The sequence below is a fragment of the Rhamphochromis sp. 'chilingali' genome (genome assembly GCF_963969265.1).
Source record: "Rhamphochromis sp. 'chilingali' genome assembly, chromosome: 20".
NCBI lineage: Eukaryota > Metazoa > Chordata > Actinopteri > Cichliformes > Cichlidae > Rhamphochromis > Rhamphochromis sp. 'chilingali'.
The window spans coordinates 12,273,999-12,299,369 of record NC_137947.1 but is presented as its reverse complement, the minus strand read 5'-3'; the positions used below and the strand labels follow the sequence as shown (position 1 = coordinate 12,299,369).

Genomic DNA, 25,371 nt, shown 5'->3' with positions numbered 1-25,371 from the left:
TGGTGCAAAAAAATGCATGAGAAACATATAATGCATAGATCAGTATGTGCTATATCATTCGGCGATTACGCTCCTTTTACATCAGCATTCAGTACGCACATTTAAATAAACTGGCAAAACCTCAAACAGTAAATACTGTGCTGAACGTTTCCCTTGACTGCTTTACAGCACGTCATTAAAGTTGTATAAGTCTGATAGGATAGAGCGAGTGTAGCAGACTGTGTCCTCTGCAGAATAACACTGATGTATAAGAGACTTTGTCTGAGACTCAGTTTGTTCTGGGTTGGGACTGAGGTCAATGGGCGATTGTTGGTTCCCACGCTTCCAGGTCAGTTTATGTTTTCTATTGATGACTCTGTGCTTCTCTCTTCATACCATCACCACCACCATCATCACCAAATCATCATTAAAATCATCACCATTATTATCATACCTGTATTATCACAGGCCAAACAAAAGTATTTTAAAAAAAATCATATGTATCATGCATGTCGATATTACACTGGCAATCCCTTTCGAGAAAAAAAAAAACCTCAGACAAAACTTTTTGTGTTTTTATATGGCGATCAACCTCTGGGTTCTTATTACAGTACGAGTGTAAAGTGCCCCCCACACCCTCTACCTGGAGTTACTTGTCTCTGCCAGTCTGTTGTTCATGATACCCAGAGCACCAACCCCCCCAGAGAAACCATTATGGCGTGAGCTGCCGCATACTGTCCTGGGATATCCGTTGGCAGACTCAGACAGCTGCTTCTGCATGATGGCCAGCGACACTTTGCTAGAGGCTGCCAGGTCTTTCATGGAGATCATCTCCCCCGATAATCTGCGACCCTCTGCGTCACTGTCACAAGGTCCATCTGAGTCGGGCGGCTGACCAAACCGACGCTGGCGACCTTTGGAACCCGGGCGGATGGCATTGCGTCTGCCCAGGAAAGCATTAGCGTTATTGCAGCGCTGGCAAAACAGGCAGCTCATTTTCTCCAGCATCCAATTGAGCACCTGCTTGATGACAATAGAAATAACATTGAATAGCGAGTAGATGCAGCACACACCCATTAGCATGAAAAAGAAGTTGGCCACCCTGTAAAGGCTTTGGTATTCGTAAGCCGCGCTCTGGCTGCTGACAAAGTCCCCAAAGCCAATGGTGCTGAAGGTGACAAAGCAGAAGTAGAGAGAGTCTAAGTAAGCCCAGCCCTCAACGGGCGTGTACATGGCTGATGCACAGCAGGAGATGGTGATGGCTGACAGGCCAAGTATCAGCATCACGTGATACACCGAGGGCTTCCATCCTGGCAGGGAGTAGGCTGAGAAGTCATGGCGGATGCCTGGTGGGAGTAGGCCGCTGTTCCTGATTCGTCTCTCCCTCACAGCCTTCATCACCACAGCCAGCAGTGTGATGATGCGCTCCAGGAAGAGGTTAAAGAAAAGGATGGTTCCGGCACAGCCCAGAAGCCCGTAAAAGATCAGGAAAACTTTGCCTGCAATTGTCACAGGTGTCGTCATCCCAAAACCTGCAGAAACAGAAAAGATATCACGCGTTCAGCCATGCAGCAGAGGCCACGACCGGATTTTCACCTACGAGATGTTTGCAGTTTCCTCACAGGAAGTGAGTTTCAGGCCAGGGAAGTGATCCGTGAAAGAAAAATAACCTCAAAATCTAAAAGAGGATTAAATGAGGCTTGAATCATTCTTCTAAAACATTTTGCCTAGTAATTAAAATGACGTAAAGCCGAGGATTAGCTGTGCAAATACAAATTATGTACAGAAAGTACTGCATGATAATTTGACTCGATGCTGATATGAGAATGCAAGCTTTTACTGGAAGATTAGTGTCTGAAAAGTCATATACAGAGACAAAGGAACTGTGTGATAATTATGTTTTGCACTGTGAGAGAGAATAAGGGGAAAGCGATAAAATCCAAAATATATAAATATTTGCCAACAAGAAAAAAATTGATCATAATTTAAAAAATGAAGAAATATGTCCAATAATGGTGTAGCAGCTTATTCAATATTAAATCCTTGCAGATATTTAAGCCATTACTTGTATTATTAGTTATTAATAGTTAAATCTTTTAAAAAGAACCATTTGTATAGTGAAAATTGATTGTGAAAAACCTTGATTCTGTATATTCAGCATATTTTTATTGCTGTGAGTAAGAAAAATCAAATAACTTAGAAGGATATCGAGAAGAGGATGCCAAAAATAAGCTGGGTTAAGCCTTCTGAATATGCCCCCCCCCCCTCTTCAGCTGCGTCTGGCTTCCTGCTATCGCCTGATTTCTTAGTCACTTTGAGCGAGTGTTCAAGCTGAGGAAGTGGTTATTAGAGCAGAGGAGGGAGGATGTTTATGGATTCTGCTGCGTGTTGAAGGAGCACTCCTCAAACTCGAGTGCCACAGGTTTGGCTCTGATGTAAACATGTGTCTGATATCTGGGCATGGCATTGTTTCGCATCAGGTCAAATACTTGGAAGAGAAAAGGGTGGAACCAATTAAGGCAAAACAATAATTTAAGTCGTTATCTTCAATTAAAATGAGAGGTAAAATAAATAGCAGAGGTTGCCGCCCATACAAAATGTGCTTATTATCCATCCAGTATCCTATTTTACAAAACAAAAGCATCTGACCAACGTGTCTATTACTGGAGCCACTATGGAAACCCCACATTGCAGAGAAGTCGTGAAATCTGCAGTGCATCATATATTTTCCTTCTTGATTAATTTCCAAAACCCGGTATAAATAAAAATTGTGTAAAACATTATATGAATTTATATGTGCAAAGCATACTCTAAAAAACAGCCAGTACAGAAATACTATGCAGCTTCTGCAGGAGACCTGCTACATGCATATTCTCCCACTGACTGATTTTTCATGTGCAAATTTTCTGCACATATATCCATACGTATGTATATATATACACACACACACATATGTATATATATTTTTTTAAGTGGTTATTTGTATGCATGCTTGGGACGCTCTGTCCAAGGCCAAATTGAACACACACACCTAAGCGCACACAGAGTGTCGAGCCCCTTATCTACAGAACAGCAGATGGTATATTTGTCAACAAATAAAATCGTGCTGAAAGATCAAGCAGTTCACTTTCAGGCCAAGGTTAATTGATTTTTCCATCATGGCTATCCTCGTTCTCAATCTTCTCAGTGCATTAGGGCTGTGCTTTACCCCTTTTTCCCACCAGCCACCCTTGTCAAGTAATAAATGACATCAATATCCAGACAATACTTCCTTTATGATAGACAAAATGGCTTTTTTGCCCTTATCTCTAGCACTGAAAACCACTCTCACGCAGGTTTGCTGTTGACACGATGGGTCATTTAGATCAACACTGATTGATACAAATTGCTTTATGGACAACAGGGAATATAAGCCCCACGCGTCCACACATGCACACCTTATGGCTTCCTACACACACGCGTACGTACGGTAGTTTTCATTCCAGACATGACATAATCTGCTTTTGTGACCATTACAAAGTTCAAGTAACATACACCGAAGCAACTGAAAGGTGAGGGGCAGCGATTACCCAAATTAAGCCCTTCAGTGAAATCCTATTTCAGTGTTTCATAGTTAATTAATTAGCAGTCCAAGTCTCTCTAACTGAGCTGAATCATAGGGAAAACAGATTACATCTTCTCAGGGCACACAGAGACAGTCTTCCGCACCGTCTCTCATTACCAAGTAAATTACCTAAGAGAGGAAAAGGCACCAGGCATCGATTCAGTGTAGCATTTCAGAGCCATTACTCCAGACTACTGTGTCAGGACACAGTAGGGAAAACAGGACAATATTAGAAACCAAAGTGCAGGAGAGCCAAAACCAAAAGATGCTAAACTCTGTGTTACTTTTATTCTCAAAGACTTCTTCATTTATTCTTTAAAAACGCTTAAAAATACTGCTGACTTTTGTGAAAACATCAATTTTACCCACCCGGTCTCAGCCAAGATGACTCATTTAATTCGGCCGAACTTGATAAGGCAGAAAATCATACGTGTGCAAATCCAATTCAGACAGAGCCCTCTGAGAACATTTATTCATTAACATTAAATAAAGTATGCTCAACTCAACACAGAAGATGATGTTATGCTCTAATGACTAATGATGCTTACCCACATAATTAGACACCAGAGATTCAACCAGGAAGAAAATGATGGAAACGGCGCCATTAGTATCCATTACTTACCAATGTGACAGTTTTAAGAGGAGAAGAAGAAAAAAAGATGATCTAATGATTATCTGACGGTGGGCGAAATGAAATAGAGGGAAATTGCTATTACACGGTAGTGAATCCAACCTTTTATCACCGAGAGTCGAGTGTAAATCATATTCACTTTGCTGCTGATACAGTTTAAACTGAGCAGCTTTTATTACAGTCCAGCGACAAAGGGTTCATTAAGTCCCACAGTAAAGTTAGGACCTAAACAAACAGCTCTCATTACTGTGTGTTTTTTTTTTTTACAGATATATCAATGGAGATTACGAATGCTCTGCACTTAACTTGATTCGCTTAGTAGTGTGCTCGCCTCTAAGCAGAAATCAATCATCAGCTTTTGCACTAAAGAGCCACTCTAAAATCTAAAACACTTAACAGACGTTTCATTATCTGCAGAGATCGCTGCACAAAAGAGTTAATAGCAGCTATTGCAGTAAATCCCTCTCTCAGCAGCAAGACACATCTCCCCCCCTCCCCTCCTCCCAAACATCTCCCAGTGTCACAGTGGATCAGGTCAGGAGGCAACTGAGGAAGCTTCGCCCCAGAAAGGCAGCAGGCCCAGACAAGGTGTGTCCTAGGATGCTAAAGGCGTGTGCTGCTGAACTTGGGGAGCCACTACAACGAGTCTTCAACCTCAGTCTGCGACTGGGGAGAGTGCCCGCCCTATGGAAGACATCCTGCATCGTCCCGGTCCCCAAAAAGAACCGGCCCAATGAGCTGAATGACTTCCGACCGGTGGCACTGACGTCACATCTTATGAAGACTCTAGAGCGGCTCTTCCTCAACTTCCTCCGACCACAGGTACAACATGCCCAGGACCCACTACAGTTTGCATACAAGGCGGGTGTCGGAGTGGAGGATGCCATCCTGTACCTCCTACACAGAGCCCACTCACACCTGGATGGGGGAAAAGGCACGGTCAGGATACTGTTTCTTGACTTTTCCAGTGCCTTTAATACCATCCGGCCCTGTATGCTTCAGGAAAAACTGAACAGGATGGAGGTGGACCCCTGCCTGGTGGCTTGGATCTCCAACTACCTCACCGACAGACCACAGTACGTCAGGCTGAAGGACATCACGTCTGACACTGTGGTCAGCAGCACAGGAGCACCACAGGGAACTGTGCTGTCCCCTCTTCTCTTCACCCTGTACACCTCTGACTTCTGCTACAACTCTGAATTATGCCATATTCAGAAGTTTGCAGATGACACGGCCATCATGGGGTGTATCTGGGATGATCAGGAAGAGGAGTACAGAAGTCTGGTGAGGAACTTTGTCGCATGGAGTCACACAAACCACCTTCAACTCAACACCTCAAAGACTAAGGAACTGGTTGTGGACTTCGGGAGGTCCAGAGAAGGTCCACTGCCGGTTCAGATAGAGGGGGAGGAGGTGGAGGTGGTCAACAAGTACAAGTACCTCGGGCTGTGGGTGGACAATAAACTGGACTGGTCATGCAACACAGAGTACCTGTATAAAAAAGCCCAAAGCCGACTGTACTTCCTCAGGAGGCTGAGGTCTTTTAACATCTGCAGGAAGCTCCTGAGGATGTTTTACCAGTCGGTGGTTGCTGGAGTACTTTTCTATGCTGTGGTGTGCTGGGGGAGCAGCACAGCAAAGAAGGACTCATCCAGGCTGGAGAAACTGATCAGGAGGGCTAGCTCTGTGGTCGGCATGAAGCTGGACACTCTGGTGACAGTGGCAGAGAAAAGGACATTAAAGAAACTGATGGACATTATGAACAATGCTGGACATCCTCTGCACACGGCCATAAACAACCAGAAGAGTCTGTTCAGTGACAGGTTGCTTCTCCCAAAGACAAGAACTAACAGACTTAAAAACTCCTTTGTCCCACACGCCATCAGACTGTTTAACTCCTCTCTGGAGGGGAGAGGGAGGGGAAACAGGAGGACAAAGGAGGGAACAACTAAGCTGTAGTGCCTCTTCACCTCACTGTACAATACCTTGTGCAATACTTTTTGTAAATAGTCAACAGTGCAATAGACTCAATACTTGAAATGTGCAATTCACTTGTATTTTTATTTTTTATTCCTATTTATTCTATTTATCCCCTTTGTATATTTTATTTATATTTGTCTCTGTATTTATATATGTGTGTGTGTGTGTGTGTGTGTGTATATATATATATATATATATATATATATATATATATATAACAATTCTGTAACTGTAACTTCGGTCGTTGCTGTGCTTTTTGGAAGTCGAATTTCCCAGAGGAACCCACCCGAGGGATTAATAAAGTTCTATCTTATCTTATCTCTTATCTTAAATAACACTGCACCGTTCAATCACTCTTCATGTCAGTCGAGTGACGTTTCCTCTGGCAAATTGAGATGAAATGTGCTATTCAATAGCAGTTTGTGTAAAGAAACAATGAGGCAGCAGAAATAATTTCCTCATAAGCATACAGATGTATTCACTGAAGTGTTATAGTGAGGGATTAGGGGCAATTTTACAGGTGGAGATGAGGCTGCAAATATTGGTTTTGGTTATTGCCAATATACCAGTCAGTCAGTCAGTTTGCCTCACAATACTTTTCAACTTTCAGATCCAATCCAATCCAGATCTGTGGCACTCAAACCAAAGTTTCAAGCTGCAGTAATCTTTTTCTTTTTTACGACAATGGCTTTGATGATTATAATTTCAAAGGCTCTGTTTATCTGGGGAAACCTACAGATAATTATGTTCAAACTCTGCAGTTCCTCTCAGCTATATGAAGTGTTTCAGCACCATTCTGTGCACTATTACGAAAGTTTTGATTTTATATAACTGCTCTCTTTAGACTAATTTTGCATCTGCATCAAAAGCAGGTGCCTGTGGCTCCTGGAGGTGGAGGGTGGCACGTTATTTTTTTTATCCTTGGCTCCTCTGATTTGAAAGTCACGAATGTCCTTGGACTATATACTGAACCATTCAGTGATGTATGAGTGTGTCGATGACAGGTAAAATGTTTAGTGGCAGAAAAGTATGCTTTTAGAATGCGTGAATCTGGTTTGCAGTGTAAAAGTGCTTTAAGTGCGCAGTAAGAGCAGAAAGGTTCAGGAAAAAAGTACCAGTCCATTTGTTCAACAGTTACTGAAGACCAAAACCAGAGTGAAAAGAAGAGTGCAATGCTGTCAAGCGTCTTTAAAAATCTCCTAGGCGGGTTACGTTGCCACAACTATAAAGGCAACAGAATAAAATTCACGAGACAAGCTCATGAAACCTCTGAGTGAGCACTCGTGCCCTGCAAGTGGAGGCATTCAGGAACTCCGTGTTCCTCAATGTTTTCCACGTCTGTTTGATTTATTGGTTTCCCCGTCTGTGGCTGCAGCATCTTTCACTTTACTTCCTGTTTAACTTTCAAGCCAGGTTCCACATGTTGCCCCCTTCCTTTTCCCACCCCTCGTTAGCACCTTGATTGAGTTCACCTGTACTTCATTATCCCTCTTCCCTCCCTCATGTTTCCTAGGAGCCTATATGACAATGCAGCAGAGAAGGAGGCTATGAGTGGCCTGTATGACTGGAAACTGTTTCAGTTAATTACAAACCCATCATTAAGATTACAACTGGGTATTCTGATCTGACTTAGACACTAAACTACAAATGAATATGTTCCTGCGATGAAAACATTCATGTGGTGTGTGAGACATTTTCAACTCGCTTCTTTCAGCGGCAGCCCAGGTGGTGTTGGATAGTCTGAGCACAACTAAGGAATAAATATTAGAGCAAAATTCCAACTAGGAGGCTGACATACAGATTTTTTGCAAGATCGACAACTAGCAAAGGTCAGATTTGCCTTGTTTTGGGTTATATTGCTATTTCAAGGCTTCTACGCCAATTAAAGTTTTTTAAACTTGGTTGCAGCTATTGGAGGGGAATATGTTTTCCTAAGGATCCATATTTCTTGTTGGTTCTCGTCACATAAAGACAAATACTTTAGATTGTTTCTATAACTTTAGACTCTAACGTTAGCTCATAGAGGTTCAGGAAATCTTTTGGGAATGATGAAACAAGTGAACTGATTGGTCAGCAGGAGGTGAGTTTGTGAGTGCTGATCTCTTATCTCCAACATAATCTGCTCTGGAGCACATGACCATGGCAATATGCTCAGATTAGAGTTAACTCTCTTGTTTGATTCACTTAGCCCTAAATCCTACTTCATAGTCCAGGTCGGTTTGCCAACTGTCCTGTTTTTCCTGGGACATCCCGTATAATGAGCAAAATTGGTTCGTCCCGCGTATATTGACCTTTACCTGCAACGTTGCATACAGTGTGTATTTACACTATGCCCAGCTGGTTGTGCATTGTGCTTCTGGCGCACCAGAGTGTCCCTTATTTGATAGTTAAAAAGTTGGCAACTCTAAGTACAGGCTTCAGCTTTGGTCTGCTGGGACCAATTTATTACTTTTATTGCAAATGGCAATGTCTTCCTGTAAGTCTCTGCTCCTGTCAGGATAAAAATCTTTCATTATGCAATAAGGACGATCAGTCAGACCAACACTATCGATTTAAAGTAATGCTTGGTCAGTTCGTGTTTTCCCTATAAATTGCCACCTCTCTGTGCGTGGGATTAATACACATTAATTCTGATAGAAAACCGTGCAAACACTCCAGGCCCAAATAGAAACTGGAAATATGATCTAACTGTCAATTCAAAGAAAATTATGGTGGAGTAATCTAATCCATACCAGGTGTGTGCAGTAGAGCGCACCTTGGTGCTTGTGTCATATTTAATCAAAGGCCACTTTAAACTTTTATAAAATAAAGTTTCCAGAAAAAGGGATATTGATTTAGTTTATGGGGGGGAAAAAGCCTCATAAGGCCAGTCATCATGAAGCTGAGTGCATGTCTTATGTTACAACCAGTCTGCATGGACCAAGGTAACGTCAGGTAAGGTCAGAATTAATTGGCTGCACCAAAATGGATGGAAAAGACACAATGCAAGGCAAATATAAAATAAAGCCAATTCAAGTGGGTATAAAATCCTAATGGAAATCCACAAGAGAACGAAGGGCAACTAAAAGTGCTGTATTTTCACTATATATATATATATATATATATATATATATATACAGGTATACAGATTCAATATATGACTGTTTTGCAAAGCAAAAATCTCATCCTGGCATCCTACTGGCCCGTGTCCCCAATTAATATACTTAAAAAACAAACTCTTACTCAAACTGCTTTCCACTAGTGGGAACAGTCCTAAATTTGCCCGATAAGAGCCGCAGCGGAAAAATGCCACGCAATGCCCTCTGATGGCTGTGTTTCTGTGACAAACAGGAAATCATTAGTCACGGGCGCGGCGTAGTGGGGGTCTGCAGAGAGGACAGAGGGCCGAGGAAGCAGCAGCATGGCCAGACCTGAGACATCAACGCCACACCATCTGCTGAGGAGTTGCCAAGATTACTGGCAGACTGGAATAACAGGAATGTTCACACTGTGCTGCCAGCTTTACAAAAAGCAGATGATAGAGTGGACGCAATGCCAAGTTTTGCTTGAGATGTGGCTGCGTTGTTGTATCTGTTGACTGCATACATACAAATTAAACAAAGACTGTAGCATTATATATTAAAAAAAAAAACAACCTAAGCCAGGGTGCCTGAAGCAAAACAGCCTGGATTTGAATTTCACACTCGTATAATTTATAGGCAGTGCATTACTGGTATCTGTTCTTCAAGTCAAAGGATTGTTAAAGAGCGTCTTGTGCCACACCACCCTATTAGAAGAAATATCGGACTGACGTTATCTGCAAGAAACCTTTGGGTACCATTCATTAAAGCGGGTCGATGCAGATATAAATCACAGAGTAACATTTTGTGCAAATAATTTACACACCGTGTGAGAGATAGCAACGTAACAGAAACCTGAGCACAACCTGAATATTTTTCTCTGATTCCTTTATAATTAAATTGGCTCCCCCATAACTGAATTTGGTCTGGCTTCTTATATCGTGTCCCAGCAGTTAATTCACTGGCAAAAAGAGCCGAAAGGACTGATGACTCCACTGTAGTCTGTATTGATTTGTTGTCAAAAGAAAAAGGAGGTGGGGGGGGGGGGGGGGGGGGGGGGTTGTTGCATTCTCTTTGGATGCGCAGCACATTTACTCTTTTGTGTTTAGTTTTCACTCTGTTTTTCACCTCTGAAAAATGAAAAAAATTAAGTCAGGACTTGAATAAGGAAAATACAAAATCAGGATTCATGTGGCTGCAGTGTTTATTTACAAACAGTAACAGAGATTTTGTTCCTTCTTACGGCTGAGAAGTCCTTCTCTCATCAGTTTAATAGCTTCTGGCTATGGATCTAAAGGCCATGTTCTCGTGCTTCCTATTATCTTGTACTGTGTGCACTGTAAATATTTGAATAAAGGCTGCACAAAACTCTCACGTTTAAGTCTGCAAAGTAAACACACCTGTCCAAGTGGAGCACTACAACCCTGTGATTAGCATGATAAGCCCGCGTGTTCAGTTAATAGGTTATAAACATGTTATCCTCATACCGTGACGGCAAAAAGAAAATAAAGTGTTACATATCAGGACCTAGTAAAACAAGAACTATCTTGTCCTTAACAGGTGTAAAAGTTATCTAAATACTAAAATAAAGACTTGTAGAGTCACTTTTAGCAGTAGTAACAGGAAGTAATCATTTTCTGCATGACTTTATCAGCCTCCCACATCATAGATGAGGAGTTCTGGCTCTCTTCTCTTCATCACTGGTTCAGTTCATTGAGGTTTCAAGGCATTAATTTATGCACAGCCTGATTGGGGTCAGGACTGACCGGGTCATTGCTTCTTTTCTTTTTCTGACATTCTGTTGTGGATTTTGGATAATTGTGATGTTACATAAGCCAGTCCCAGCTTTAACTATCAGATACAGTGGGGCAAAAAAGTATTTAGTCAGCCACCGATTGTGCAAGTTCCCCCACTTAAAATGATGACAGAGGTCAGTAATTTGCACCAGAGGTACACTTCAACTGTGAGAGACAGAATGTGAAAAAAAAAATCCATGAATTCACATGGTAGGATTTGTAAAGAATTTATTCGTAAATCAGGGTGGAAAATAAGTATTTGGTCACCTCAAACAAGGAAAGTCTCTGGCCCTCACAGACCTGTAACGTCTTCTGTAAGAAGCTTTTCTGTCCCCCACTCGTTACCTGTATGAATGGCACCTGTTTGAACTCATCATCTGTATAAAAGACACCTGTCCACAGCCTCAAACAGTCAGACTCCAAACTCCGCCATGGCCAAGACCAAAGAGCTTTCGAAGGACACCAGGAAAAGTATTGTAGACCTGCACCAGACTGGGAAGAGTGAATCTACAATAGGCAAGCAGCTTGGTGTGAAAAAATCAACTGTGGGAGCAATCATCAGAAAATGGAAAACATACAAGACCACTGATAATCTCCCTCGATCTGGGGCTCCACGCAAGATCTCATCCCGTGGGGTCAAAATGATCATGAGAACGGTGAGCAAAGATCCCAGAACCACACGGGGGGACCTGGTGAATGACCTGCAGAGAGCTGGGACCAAAGTAACAAAGGTCACCATCAGTAACACACTACAACGGCAGGGAATCAAATCCCGCAGTGCCAGACGTGTTCCGCTGCTGAAGCCAGTGCATGTCCAGGCCCGTCTGAAGTTTGCCAGAGAGCACATGGATGATACAGCAGAGGATTGGGAGAATGTCATGTGGTCAGATGAAACCAAAGTAGAACTTTTTGGTATAAACTCAACTCGTCGTGTTTGGAGGACGAAGAATACTGAGTTGCATCCCAAGAACACCATACCTACTGTGAAGCATGGGGGTGGAAACATCATGCTATGGGGCTGTTTTTCTGCCAAGGGGACAGGACGACTGATCCGTGTTAAGGACAGAATGAATGGGGCCACGTATCGTGAGATTTTGAGCCAAAACCTCCTTCCATCAGTGAGAACTTTGAAGATGAAATGAGGCTGGGTCTTCCAACATGACAATGATCCAAAACACACCGCCCGGGCAACAAAGGAGTGGCTCCGTAAGAAGCATTTGAAAGTCCTGGAGTGGCCTAGCCAGTCTCCAGACCTCAACCCCATAGAAAATCTGTGGCGGGAGTTGAAAGTCCGTGTTGCTCGGCGACAGCCCCAAAACATCACTGCTCTCGAGAAGATCTGCATGGAGGAATGGGCCAAAATACCAGCTAATGTGTGTGCAAACCTGGTAAAGACCTATAGTAAACGTTTGACCTCTGTTATTGCCAACAAAGGTTATGTTACAAAGTATTGAGTTGTATTTTTGTTATTGACTAAATACTTATTTTCCACCCTGATTTACGAATAAATTCTTTACAAATCCTACCATGTGGATTCATGGATTTTTTTTCACATTCTGTCTCTCACAGTTGAAGTGTACCTCTGGTGCAAATTACTGACCTCTGTCATCATTTTAAGTGGGGGAACTTGCACAATCGGTGGCTGACTAAATATTTTTTTGCCCCACTGTAGATGCCATTTCATTTGAATACTTTGGTATACAGACAAGTTTATGATTGACTGCAAACAAACCTTACTCATCACATCCACCATCGGTCTTGACAGTTGATATGAGGTGTTTTTGTTAGTGCTGTACTATGTTTACTTTAGTCTCATCTGTCCAAATGACAGAAGTCTTGTGATTCAGATGCACCTTTGTAAGCCTAAGTTGTGCTGCTGCGTCCTTTTACGAGAGAAGAGAATTTCTTATCGCCACCCCAAAGAAAACCATAATTGTTCAGTCTTTCTGTAATTGTACTGTCATGAAATTGAATATGTTAACTAAGGCCTGAGGAGATTTAACCAGATTTTCTGAGCATTGCACGATCTAACCTTGGGGTCAATTTGCTGGGATGTCCACTCCTGGGAAGATTGGCAGCAGTCTGGAGTGTTTTGCACTCGTAAATTATCTTTTTGTTTTGTTGAACGATGGACTTGAACTTTTCTGAAATTGTCATATAAACCTTTCCAGACTGGTGGGCAGCAACAGCTTCGTCTCTAGGATAACTGCTAATGTCTTTCCTTCTTTGGCATTGTGCTAACATACATGGTGCTCACACTTGCTCATGATCAGTTAATTAAATGCATTAGTTAATCAGCACCTGGCTGCTACTTACCCTCTAAACTCCAGTAAGCAGGGATCAGTAAAGGTGTACTTAATTTTTCACACACCGCTTTTGCATTTTGCCTTAATTAAAAATAAATAAATAACAGCATGATATAACATGTTATATGTTGTCATCTGAGGTTATATTTATCTAATTTTAAGACCTGCAAAATCTCATGTCTGCATGTCACATTGTGTATGTCTTTCTCAGCTCTGCTGCATTAAAAAAGAAAAATAAATAAATGCAGCAACTGCTTGGGGTCAGCATAAATTTGCTTTAATGACTTTTCCTTTCCTGCTAACGTGAAAGCTCAGGCTATAAATTAAGGCTGAGCAGCTACAATAATGATGTTTGATCATACACAGGGAAACAAGAAGCTGGGAGAATGGATGAAAGAAAGCTCTGTTGCTCACAGTTAAGTAATGTTTTACTTTATACTAAACAAATGTGCCCACTGTGAGTCTGAGAGTGGCTGACTGTGCCACAGGCTGCCAGCTTGGAGGTAACAGAAGAATTTGTGAATGCGGACAGAATATCCTCAGCTGTATCTCATCCTGTTTTTACTACAAGGGTAATAATTCTTTCAATATAAAAATAAAAATGCATGATAAATCAATATTTAGGTGGCAACAATGAAAGATTTTATATTAGAGAGAAGGTCTGTTGAGTGATTTCAGTCCATATGATGGCTGGCAAAAGCTCTGTGCAGGGCTGTGATATTAAGCTACAGTCAGACGAGCTGGTGGTTGGTGTAGACGCTCATTCAGCTAGACCGAATGATTATTCTCACATTAAAGAACATTTAAGGACAGTGTTTGGCCTAACTCAGGATATTTGGTCCGTTTCTTCATCTTTTAATCTAATAATGATGATTAATCGCATGAATAAAGGTCAAGCCCAAAATATATGCTTTTGTTGCGTTAGCTCTGTTTAGCTCCTTAAAGTGAAAGTGATCAGATTCTAGAGAATTTTGGTTAATCCCAAATCTGACATTTAATCAAACACATTCACATTAAATGATATTTCAATGTATTTTTTTTTTAATTTATCCACTAAAGGATGTAATATTGGAGCATGGCTAAGTGCTGTTCTCCCTTTTCTCTCTGCTCTTACACAAGCAGCCCCTCCTTTACATGAACAGACAGATGGATGGCTGCCAAATCACAATGCTCACCAACTTACTGTTAGCTCATTAACATTGATAACTATTTATAAACATGACCCAAGATGCAGATAAATGTTCAACTAGTGCAAAAACTGATTTTTAAAAAAGCTTCATTCCTGCTCTGAAAGTGGTTGTCTCACTTTTACTGCATCAGAGGTTGCTAACCTACCAAAAAAAGGATGCAGACTTTTTCTGCTTATGGGGAAACTTTGAACTCTCATAGCTGCAAGTCAGCAATGACTACTATGGGTCAGTCCCAGTGGGTTGCCTGATAAATTGGCAATGATCAAAATGTTATCAGCAGGTAAAAAAAATTAAATGAATGACTGTAAAAATTAACCCTGACACAGAGAAGGTCACAAGACTTCAGAGTGCAAAGCACACAGAGAGTTTTATCTTCCCAGTGCCATGTTGCTGCAAAGAGCAGAATCAGTGAAATGCTAATCAGCTTGAGGAAGATGAAGCCCAGCAAATTTGCTGTGTCTTCTAAAATGATCTTGGTATCACTTGGCCGTGATGGTTTACGTCTGTGAGTTACTGTACGTAGGCGAGTACATGCCAAGTCAGACCAGATTTATGACCTGCTGCGACAGAGCACAGAGGTGTGTACAGCCTTTCTGTACAGCAGCAATTAACTATGATGGAGATTTATTGAAGCTTAGGCTTCCCAGTAGGTTTGCCCTGTACCACAGAAACACACATGCACATGTATTTCTGCTTCACAGTGGGAAACACTTTTGAACAACAGGATCTGAGAGAGTGGAAGAGATGGAGGGATAAAATAAATGAATGAAAGCAGCTATTTCTTATCTGGACACATTTTAATTCTAGTCTTTTAATTTTGGTTTAAACTTTACTGCTAATGTAACTTTCACCAACATATTTTAAAAAATAACTTTAAAGCAAAAGTTCAACCCCTCTCATCTTAGCAGTTGCAGGCCAATCTCAAAATTACAATTTATTGTTAAGTCTTTAGACTTAGACTTAGAGACTTAGAGCTTTTTATTGTCATTGTGCAGTTTCTTGCACAGCGAAATTGGGTAGCTGAACCACAAAGGTGCTAAAGTAAGAAGAAGAGAAACCAATATACAACGAAGGCGGAAAATAAATAAATAAATAAATAAATAAATAAATAAATAAATAAATAGAATAAAATAAAAAACAGTGTATATGTATACATATGTGAGTGGAACTATATACATGGCGTATGTGTAGGAAACATTGAAACAGACTGGGACCAAAATAATTGCACATGAGCCAAAAATATTGCACGTAACATGGAAAGACTGAGATATTGCACATAGATGATCAACAGAAGTGTCAGGGTGGATGTGTTGGGGAAGTCTTTACACACTTTTAGTTTGCATTAATAGTTCTGACAGCCCACGGGAAGAAGCTGTTCTTTAGTCTGTTGGTTTTGCACCTGATGGATCTGAGCCTTTTTCCAGAGGGCAGGATGTTGAAGAGGTGGTGGTTAGGATGGAGGTGGTCCTTTATAATTGCCCTGGCTCTGGAGGGTTTAGGCAGGGTTGTAGCTAAGCAGCTTTCTTGATAAATTTTAGTCTGTGTTTTGTACTTATTCCCCTGAAACAGCTCTTCTCAGAGTCTTCTGTGATAACTTGTTACATAGTGTTCAGTTCAGGCTCTCTTCCATTTCTCTTGTCTAGAGTGTGACACAAGGTTCTGTTTTAGGGCCCTTATTGTTTCTGTTACATCTGCTCTGACTTCAGCACTTTAAGCACTTTTAAGGACATTTCTTATCACTGCTATGTAGATGACTCAGTTATATATTTATTTTAAGCCCCAAGATGCTTCTAAGTTTCAGATCTGCAGCCTTAAAACTATGGATGCATCACACCATCTGCCATCTTGGTTCATCTAAGCCAGGTCCAGTTATGTACTTCTGTGTAACAGGAGGCCATATCCACAGGCCTACTTCATTTACAGAATGAAAATCAAAGCAGCCACTGGGGATTCTTCCTGCTGACAAACTGGTCAGCTACAGATCAAACCTAGAAGTGAACAAAGTTTGCCTTCAGAGGAAAAGCTATACCTCAGTGCGGAAGCCAACATGTTTCCCAACTTTTACTTTGAAGGCAAATAGTTTCCGTTTTTAGTTTGTGTTGCACTTTTCACAATTTCACTATGGAGAGTAGCTGTACGATGTTTAAAGACACTTTCATCACTTCCATTCAAAATACTACTGCAATGATATGCTAGAAACTGAAGCAATCATAAAGAGGTTTTAGCCAACCAGTTAGGAAATATTTTTTTTCGCAACAGGTGGTTGCAAGGGAGTCGCTAACTGGTCTGTAGGTCTGTGTTAGTGGGACTTTAGAACTAACTAGTCGTGATTAGTCATTTTTCCCTCCTGACCAGTACCAGCTAGATGGCCTGTGGGAATGGTATCTTATGCCCTTGAGCCTACATGTCACCATCATTGTCACATGTCCAAAATGATGGAAAAAATTAATGTCACAAGGTTTGTGATCATGTGCATGCAAAACCTAAATAATGGTTAAGGTACTACTTTAAATGTGAAGTAGCTGATGGCAAAGCTAGCATATTAGCATGTCTACAAGCTTTTATAGTGAGAACAGTAATACAACATGTCCGTGTCAGCAGGATGACTCTTTGTTTTACTTTGCAACTCGGTATGAGTTGGCAAGTTATTATCTTGTAAGCCAGAGAACAAACATTATAATATCAAAGATCCCTGGACTTGGGGAGTTGTATGTGAAAAAATAATCACTTTGGCAATCACTTGCTGATAGTAATGATAGGGTAGTACAACTAACTTTTATTTAGCTTCTTATTATGATATTGTGCATGCTGCTTCACTGTCACCCTGCAAAGATTAAACAGAACAGAGCTATTGATAATGTTATTAGCAGCACCTATAAGGAGTCAAAGTGACTCCTGTCAGTCAAGTCCCATACATGATTGGGACTGAAAACTGTAAGTTTGAAAATGAAAATAATTTGGAGCTGTGGAGTTAGAGGTTACAGTCGTCTGGACCCCGTCTCTGCTTGAAGCCAGAAACGACATTTAGCTTCAATTTAGTGACCAAACTAATCTTCCAAACTCATGTAATAATTTCCTGCTTTTCACCATAAGTCCACCCTCCCGCCTCCCAGTGCTTTACAAAAAATATTGCATAAGGAAGCTTTAGGGCAAAAATGAGACATATTGCATTCCCATATTTTAGACGAAATCCCATGCAAGTCTTATGCAGAAGTGGTACACAACAGGTTTACTTAATCCCTAGTGAGACATTTTTCTGCCCCAAGTGTTTGGACTAATCTAAAAAGACCCCCAGTGCCTTTCATGTGACTGGGGACTCCCCTTTTTCCACTTTTAACAGTGACATTTCCTCAGCGTCACTGAGCAGCCACTGAGATCTGAAGAAAGGAAAGGGGAAAACCAGAAACAAAAAAAGTCATAACATACAGCTTCAAATGAACTGATCTTTGAAATTTTTATCGAGTGTGCAGTTCAGCAGTCTATTGTGTAACACAGTGGCAGTGATACTCCCAAAAACTTACAATATAATTTAAAAGTGACTTAATTAATACAAACCCAATTCCACAAAAAATGGTATGCTATGTAAAATGTATAGAAATGCAAAGAAATAGATGATGATTTGCATTTCTCAAACCCATATTCTAGTCATAACAGAACACAGAAAACCTTTCAGATGTTCAAACTGAGAAAGTATACCATTTTAAGAAATTGTAAGGTTATGTTTAATTTAATGACAGCAAGACATATCAAAAAAGTTGGGACAGGACCATGTTTCCTACTGTGTAGCAGCCCCTCTTCTTTCAACATCAGACTGTAAACATTTGGAAAATGATGAGATCAGTTGTTGGACTTCTTAGAGAGGAATATTGTCTCAGGAATTGTCCCGTTCTTGTCTTATATAGGCTTCTAGCTGCTCAACAGTCCCTCTTTGTCATATTTAATTCATTTCAACGCGCTTCGAATGCTTTCAGTTAATGAAAATTCTGGACTGCAAAAAGGTCAGTTCAACTCTTCTCCTACAAATGCTGTAGCATTTGTAGCTGCTTCAGTATGCAGCTTTGCATTTACTTCCTGAGATATGCAAGACATGTGGATTTGAGCTGTGCCAGGTGAACTGTGTTTTCCAAAAAGAATTCGTCTGACGGTTTTCCACTTTGCCTCCCTACAAAGAGCTTTGACTTTTCCTGTTGCCATATGGCTTCTTCTTGCTATCTCTGCCTGTATTTACTTCTGAGAAACTCTGCCTCTCGTAGACGCCCTTTTTGCATCTGATCATGTTGCTGACATGTTAACAGTTAATCCAGTGAGTTTTTTTTAATGTTTTCTATGATCTTGTGAATAAATCATTGCATTTTGTTTTTATTTACTTTTTTTTAAAAATTAGATCTCAGTTTGATTCTCATCCGGTTTTTTTATGTTGTGGTGTCTTTTTTTAGCCTTTTTTGGGGGGTCAATTTTATTGTGTTTTTATATTTTGCTGTTGTACTTAAATTGGACTAAAATCGATATATGGTTCGTTTTTGTTGTTTTCAAACTCTCTTGTAAAGTACATCTCCTTTTAAAAAAATTGACATTGACTAATATACAGCAACCTAAGTTTTTCAGAATTGGGGTTGTAAGTAGAAAGAAATGAGACAACGGTGTTAAAAGAAGGACTATGTCCAGCGCAGTGAGATCTGAGACTGACGTTAGATGGGAATCGGCATTGTTTGAGACACTCTAGCAACAGTGCTGAAGCGAGAGACGGACAACAAGAACAACTTGAAAAATTGCTGTGCAGTGATTTTGCCTTCGCAGATTGCAAACCTTTCCCACCTACCTCCCAAAGGCGCATTCATAACATGCACCAACAGTAACAACAACACAGATGGTTTTGTCCCAGCGAGGCAGCACGAAGTGGTTAATCTAAATGAGAACACGACATCAAAGCAAAAACACAGCCTGCCTTCAGGAATCCACGCACTCCATCATGTGACATTTCACACTGCTTAAATGCCAACGCACGCTTCACCAGACTGAGGTGACATTGTCTTATAACCTCAGAGGCACACGAATTAAAAGACAGCACAGTACAGAACAAATTTGGTTTGCACATACATCGGGCCTTGGTCAGAGAGGCATGGTCACACAAACCTCACAAGTGTGACTCAGTGAGACTCAATGAGACTGCCAAATTAGCACTTTTTAAATTGGCACCAGAAGATGAGGAGAATAATACCCTCTAAGCCATTAGGCCTAATTGTCTACTAACACTCCAGAAACGCTGAAGATTATAATGTTTCTAAATCTTTTCTTACATTTATCATTACATAACACGCTTGTAGCTTTCTTGAGTTAACAATTTTTTTTCTAATCGTCACCTAGTTATAATACAAATGCAATATAATGCCAGAATGGCTTTGATTGCTTTTTGATTGCTGGTTTATGAGATTACAAAGTGATCATGTTTGAAATAATGACTGTTAAAAAACAAACCTGTCCTTCTGCAGCGGAGGCATTAAGTCAGATCTGCTGCTCATTAACAGGAATCGGTTATCGCTCTGCTGGACTGAATACATCGTGATTTCGCAGATACTTTTGGTGTTGACTTTTAGAAAAGTTGGCAGAGTAATGCATATTCACACACTGCTTCAAAAAATAATTTTCCTGTTATGGGATTCATGAAATAGAGTCATAATCTGACTATAAACACAAATTCAGAAACTCTGCTGAACCAACTTTGCAGCCCCCAGTTCAGTTGAGGGACTGACATATTTTGTCCATGTATCTCGTTTCATGAAATATTAGACGACTGTCCTGGCAGATGTGCTGTATTAGCATAGCAGGGTATATTTTAAACTCATTTGGGCAAACAAAGACACCTTCAGCCAGGTTTTGAGCACTGTCACCTGGTTTGGGCCTTTCTGTGCCTGCGTGGATTTCCTCTGGATACTGTGCAAGACATGCAAGCTAGTTTAACTGGCAAATCTAAATTGACCAAGCATGTAAGATAAAGTGTTAGAATCCCCTAGAATAAAGCACTCTATAAAAAATGGTGGTCAATAAGAGAGTACATGCTGTAAACATCATACTAGTAATCCAACAAGCATCGTTTACTCTTATGTTTTAATATCTCAATCAGACCAGTCCAGTAGTGACTTTCCTTTTTAGCTCTTTCAACCACTCAGGGCACCACCTGGTCCTTAAGCTGTTGTGTGCTTTAATATGTTCACCAACTAATCTCTATCTTTGTCTGTCCACTGTTTAGAGCTGGACATTTAGTGTACTCCACAAGGGGGTTCTTTGCTAATTAACAGCTCACAGGAAACAATTAAATGAGCCTCTCAGTGAGACTAAAAGACTAAAAGATCTAAGAGCTAAACGCAGCTAAAACACATGAAGAGTTGACTGGAAACCAGAGATTTATGCAGTATCCCTCTCTGTATAACGTATAACACATAAAAGGGATTGCTAGTGTCGAAATGTTGTTTAATGCAACTTTAAGTTACACTTTTGAGAGGTGTTCTCAATGTGATCTGACACATAAATACAAAACGGGGTTTTTATGGCACTTATTATGTTATAATATCATCATAACACTACAGTAAGCTCAAAGCCGTCTGGCTAATGTGGACAGTTTGTTCGTAATGATCACATTTCATCTCAGTAGCTACTCTGTACAGCCAGGATCAAGCAGGATTATGTCTTGTCCATTTCTGACATTCCTCTTAATTTTGAAAGTTTTCTGCAGGTTCAGTGAGGATTTATTTAAAGCAAAAGAAACTGCATGTGGCTCTTTTGTGTGCTGTGTGTTAAACTACTATTTGCATTGTCTGCCTTTGTGGATATAGTTGTGATAGAGCAGGATGCTGCAGTGGCTGCCAGGGGCAGGACAGAGTTTATCCTCAGGAATAAACAGTGCAGAACACAATCCAAATTTGCAACTGAATGTTACAAACTGCTGAACAACTAACAGCCTTAACCTGCTTAATAACTCCCAACAAGCTAAAAGTTCTCAATCTAATTGATTCTCTTCCCTCGCTGCTTAATTCTCAGGCAAGTATTTTCATTGCCAGCACTGTAAAAGTGACTAAGGGTTTCTCCTAAATGCCATTATAGGTACTCAAAATGAGACATACAGGCTCTCAAAAGACTACAGAGAGCTGTCCTAATTGGCAGCTAGCATCTATCAATCAGCCCTGAAGGCTATAAATATCCATTTTATTGATGCAACTCTTGTGCCCTCCTTAATGTGAGTTCAAACACAGTAACCAGAAATATGGGGCAATACAATACAACCAATACAAGAAGGCTGAAAAGAGTCTAACAGTCTATATTTTCATGCTAGACACACATTAGATACTTGTGTGGGATTTTTTTGAGTGTGTAGGTGGCTTTGAGTTAAATATGCAGGAGCTTATAACTTTGCTTCCACATTAATGCACTTGGCCCTGGCTGTACATGTCCCATCCATTCCCACTCATCACACAGAAACTCCGCTCACAGGAAACATAGATAAACAGCTGTTCAAGAATTCATGATAGAAAAGTTAATGTTTGTAGTTGGAGCTCACCTGTCAGAAATTTTACAGATGTTTCTCTGACAGGGCTTCTCAACAGGGAAATGCTTTTTGTGCCTCAAGCTTGTTTTTTTCTTATTGTAGCCTCCCCTTGAGTGATTACTGGGACTAATCAGAAGTGACACTGAATGGCAGCACTGTGTGAAGTGGTCATTATACTGCTGTGTATATGACAGGTAGTGCTAACGTTGCTCACCAAATCAAGCATATCGAGCAGCCATGCTCAGCTGTTATCCCGGCAGCTGTTTTCAGTTCCAACCTACCTGAGTGACAGCTCAGCCGATACCTTTCTATGCATCCAACTGTCAAATCTCATATGGGTCATACTATTTAAGCCCATTTAACTGGCCTGTTCAGTGCAAGTCACTTTGCAGCCACCTCCACCTCAGCTCATGCTATCTCAGATTTAATCGGTGTCTTATCTGATGCCTGCCCCGTTTATTCTGCTCTCCCCGCCTATATCCTCATACAGGCAGAAGGCAGATGTGCTCCTCACAGCTACTCTCATGCATAAATGCTGGACAAACTTTTGTTTCTTCTTTTTTGAACAATTTCACTCAAAACCAGAAATGTGCAGCTACAGAAAATAAAAAAAAAGTCAGAGTTTAACCAATCTGAGGGAACACCAGAGATTTCAATCTGGGCCAAAGTGCTAGTTTTGTTGCATTTGTTCAACATACGCTTTGGAAAAAGCTGCAGTGGATTTGATACTTACTGCAGATTTTTGGAAATTCTAAAACAACACAATGTGTGCAGCACCGATGACCAGTGAACCCAGCCAAATCCCGGGGTAAAGTATGCATCATGTGGCCACGGCTTTATTTCATTCTTCAAAGTGATGCTATGGAGGCACATCAAGGGGAGCAAAGAGTCACTGCTGATTTGAAGCCTCGGCCACAGCAGAGTCAGAGGCGGGAAGTGTTTGGGAGGAAAGTCTAGAGTGCACAGGGGGATGCCGCTCTGATAAAGAGTTGTGTGGGGAGGCCCCACAATCCCTTTTATATCACCATCTCACAAGCATGCAGAAAAAAGTAGCACACAAGCCAGAGGGTTGGGGTGGGGGGGAGCGGGTTGAGATCAAAGGAGGATGAAATGCTAGACAGAAATCCATGCAAACACATGAAAAGGAGGAAATATTGTAGAAAGCATCATAACATCATTCTTTTCTCCTTCCCTTTCCCCCCGCAAGCTGCTGAGTCAGTTTTTATCATCAGCCTGTTGGGTAAAGAAAGCGATGCAGTTTGACAACCGGAGTACAAAGGATTTCAACCTGCCACAGACATGTACACAAACACAGCTGCTGTGGTTCCCTCCCATGACACGGTGAGCTGAGTGCACGGGCTCCCCGAGTGCTCTGTCTGTGCCTTTGTGTGTCTGCGAGCAGGAGGTAGAAGGACTAATAAAGCTCTCCTGACAGGTCTACAGTAAATAAAGTTGTGACAGGTTCCCTGCTCACGTGGATCAGCTTTCTTTTATCACTCCCTATGCCACAGTATTCAATTAAAAATAGTTGCCGAAGGTGTCACACTGTATACACAGATTGTGTTTGTGTGTTTAGGCCAAGGTCAGAGACAGCTGCTGGAGTGTGTTCATTTGCTTGTTCGCATTCACTCACTCATTTACTCACTGTAAGCTGTGGCTCGGCTTTATCTGTCCGGGGTGTGGTGTGATGCTGGTGGTGGTGTGAGGGGCGGGTGTGCATGATTGGAGGGGGGTGTTGGAGCCCATCAGGCATGCAGTGCACCACAGTATTGGCCCTCGGGGTGCCCTGGGAGGGACACTTGCTCTTTTCTGACCTATTGCACAAGTAAATGTTAAATGGGGAGGGGGCGGGGTGAGAGCAGAAGGGGCTTCTCATTGACATTCCTTTTGGTTTGAACAGAAACGTGGCCAAAAAAAAAAAAGAGTTGCACCCGTGGGTGCTGTCCTATAGCCAGGGAACTCATCCCTGTTCCAAATGGCAGACAAGTCAGATGCCGTCCCCGGTGCCAAAGTCCCTCACAGCCAAAATGTAACACATGATTGGAAAGAAAAACACAATAATTTGGATCATTTATTCTGCATGTAAGCCAGTGGAAAGAAAGCCCCCCTCATGGAAGCAGCTCCAGTTTATGTGACATCCACACAAAAAGTAAGGATATCAGTATTTATCATGAATACAATTTAAAATAAAACACCTCTAATCCAATCCAGTAACAAAGACCCATTCAAGTGTTTCCTGTCTTCACGACATGGGCTGACAAGCATCCCTGGAATTTCTTCTTCTTTTATTAACACAAAGCTTTATGTGGGCTTGGCATGTGTGTGGTTTTATGTAGAATAGCCCTAATGCATATTTTCCAACATGTATGCTGTCGAGAGAACAACATGATGCAACCGAATGGACCAAGAGGTCAGGGATTTAGTGAATGCTGCAGAGATCACCCACCTATAGTCGACACCACAGTTCCAACAAAATAAAAAGCCCCTGTAAAATCCCATCTTGGCCTCAGAGCGTCAGCCCGGATTCCGGCGGCGATGGCAGCCTCGTACTCCCGCAGGAAGGAGTTCAGCTCCTGCAGGCTTATGTTGAAGGTCTCACTGAAGTTGAGGAGCGTCCCGTTCCAGCGCCCGTGAGCCCGCAGCTCGGAGGGCCTCTCTATAGCCGAGAAGACCGCAGCGCCGCACAGCAGGTACACTAAAATGAGGATGGCGAGCAAAACGAAGCGGCCGTTGTCCTCGTTGAGGTGCAGGGAGCGGCAGTCTTGCAGTCGCTGGCCAGGCATCATCCAAATTTCAGCACCACTCGCGCGTCGGACAGCGACAAGCTCCACATCAGAGACGGCATTCACTCGTCTGTAGGTATCCTCTGGAAGTCACTGTCCTGCTCTGTGGCTCCACTTCTCCGGGCAACAATTCCTCTCCCGACACGTTGTCTCATTGTAGTTGTGAAGTGATATTATGTATAGCTTAAAAGCACAAAGAACGACCCCACTTGTGGATTTAAGTCCGCACATCCATCAAAGAGTTAATGCGAAAAGCCACAGGCGCCTAGTTTCATGATACATTCCCCCCCTCTCCTTGTGGCAATGCAGTTGGCGTAAAGTGGACTGCAGCTTAAATCCAACCGGGCGCGCTTCTTTTGAGCAAAAGCAAGCAGTAGTATCCACCGGGTACCCCTCCTCCGTTGCACCAAAACGATCCCCCACACAAAAGATCACAATGACGCTCGAGATTCTCTAAGTTACAAATGAGTGCGCCTAAAAAAATCACCACGTCCCTCCTTACA

At 41.6% G+C, this 25,371-nt stretch overlaps 1 protein-coding gene across 1 annotated transcript; it reads right to left on the bottom strand.

Annotated features, from left to right (window-relative positions):
• Window positions 1-618: 618 nt before the first annotated feature.
• kcnk12 (potassium channel, subfamily K, member 12) lies at window positions 619-25,371 on the bottom strand (the record flags this gene model as incomplete). Its single annotated transcript, XM_080869328.1, has 2 exons — window positions 24,532-25,371; window positions 619-1,511 (listed from the first exon to the last, which is right to left on the bottom strand). Exons 1-2 carry the CDS (start codon window positions 24,869-24,871, stop codon window positions 619-621), a joined length of 1,233 nt encoding a protein of 410 aa, XP_080725454.1. The 5' UTR covers window positions 24,872-25,371.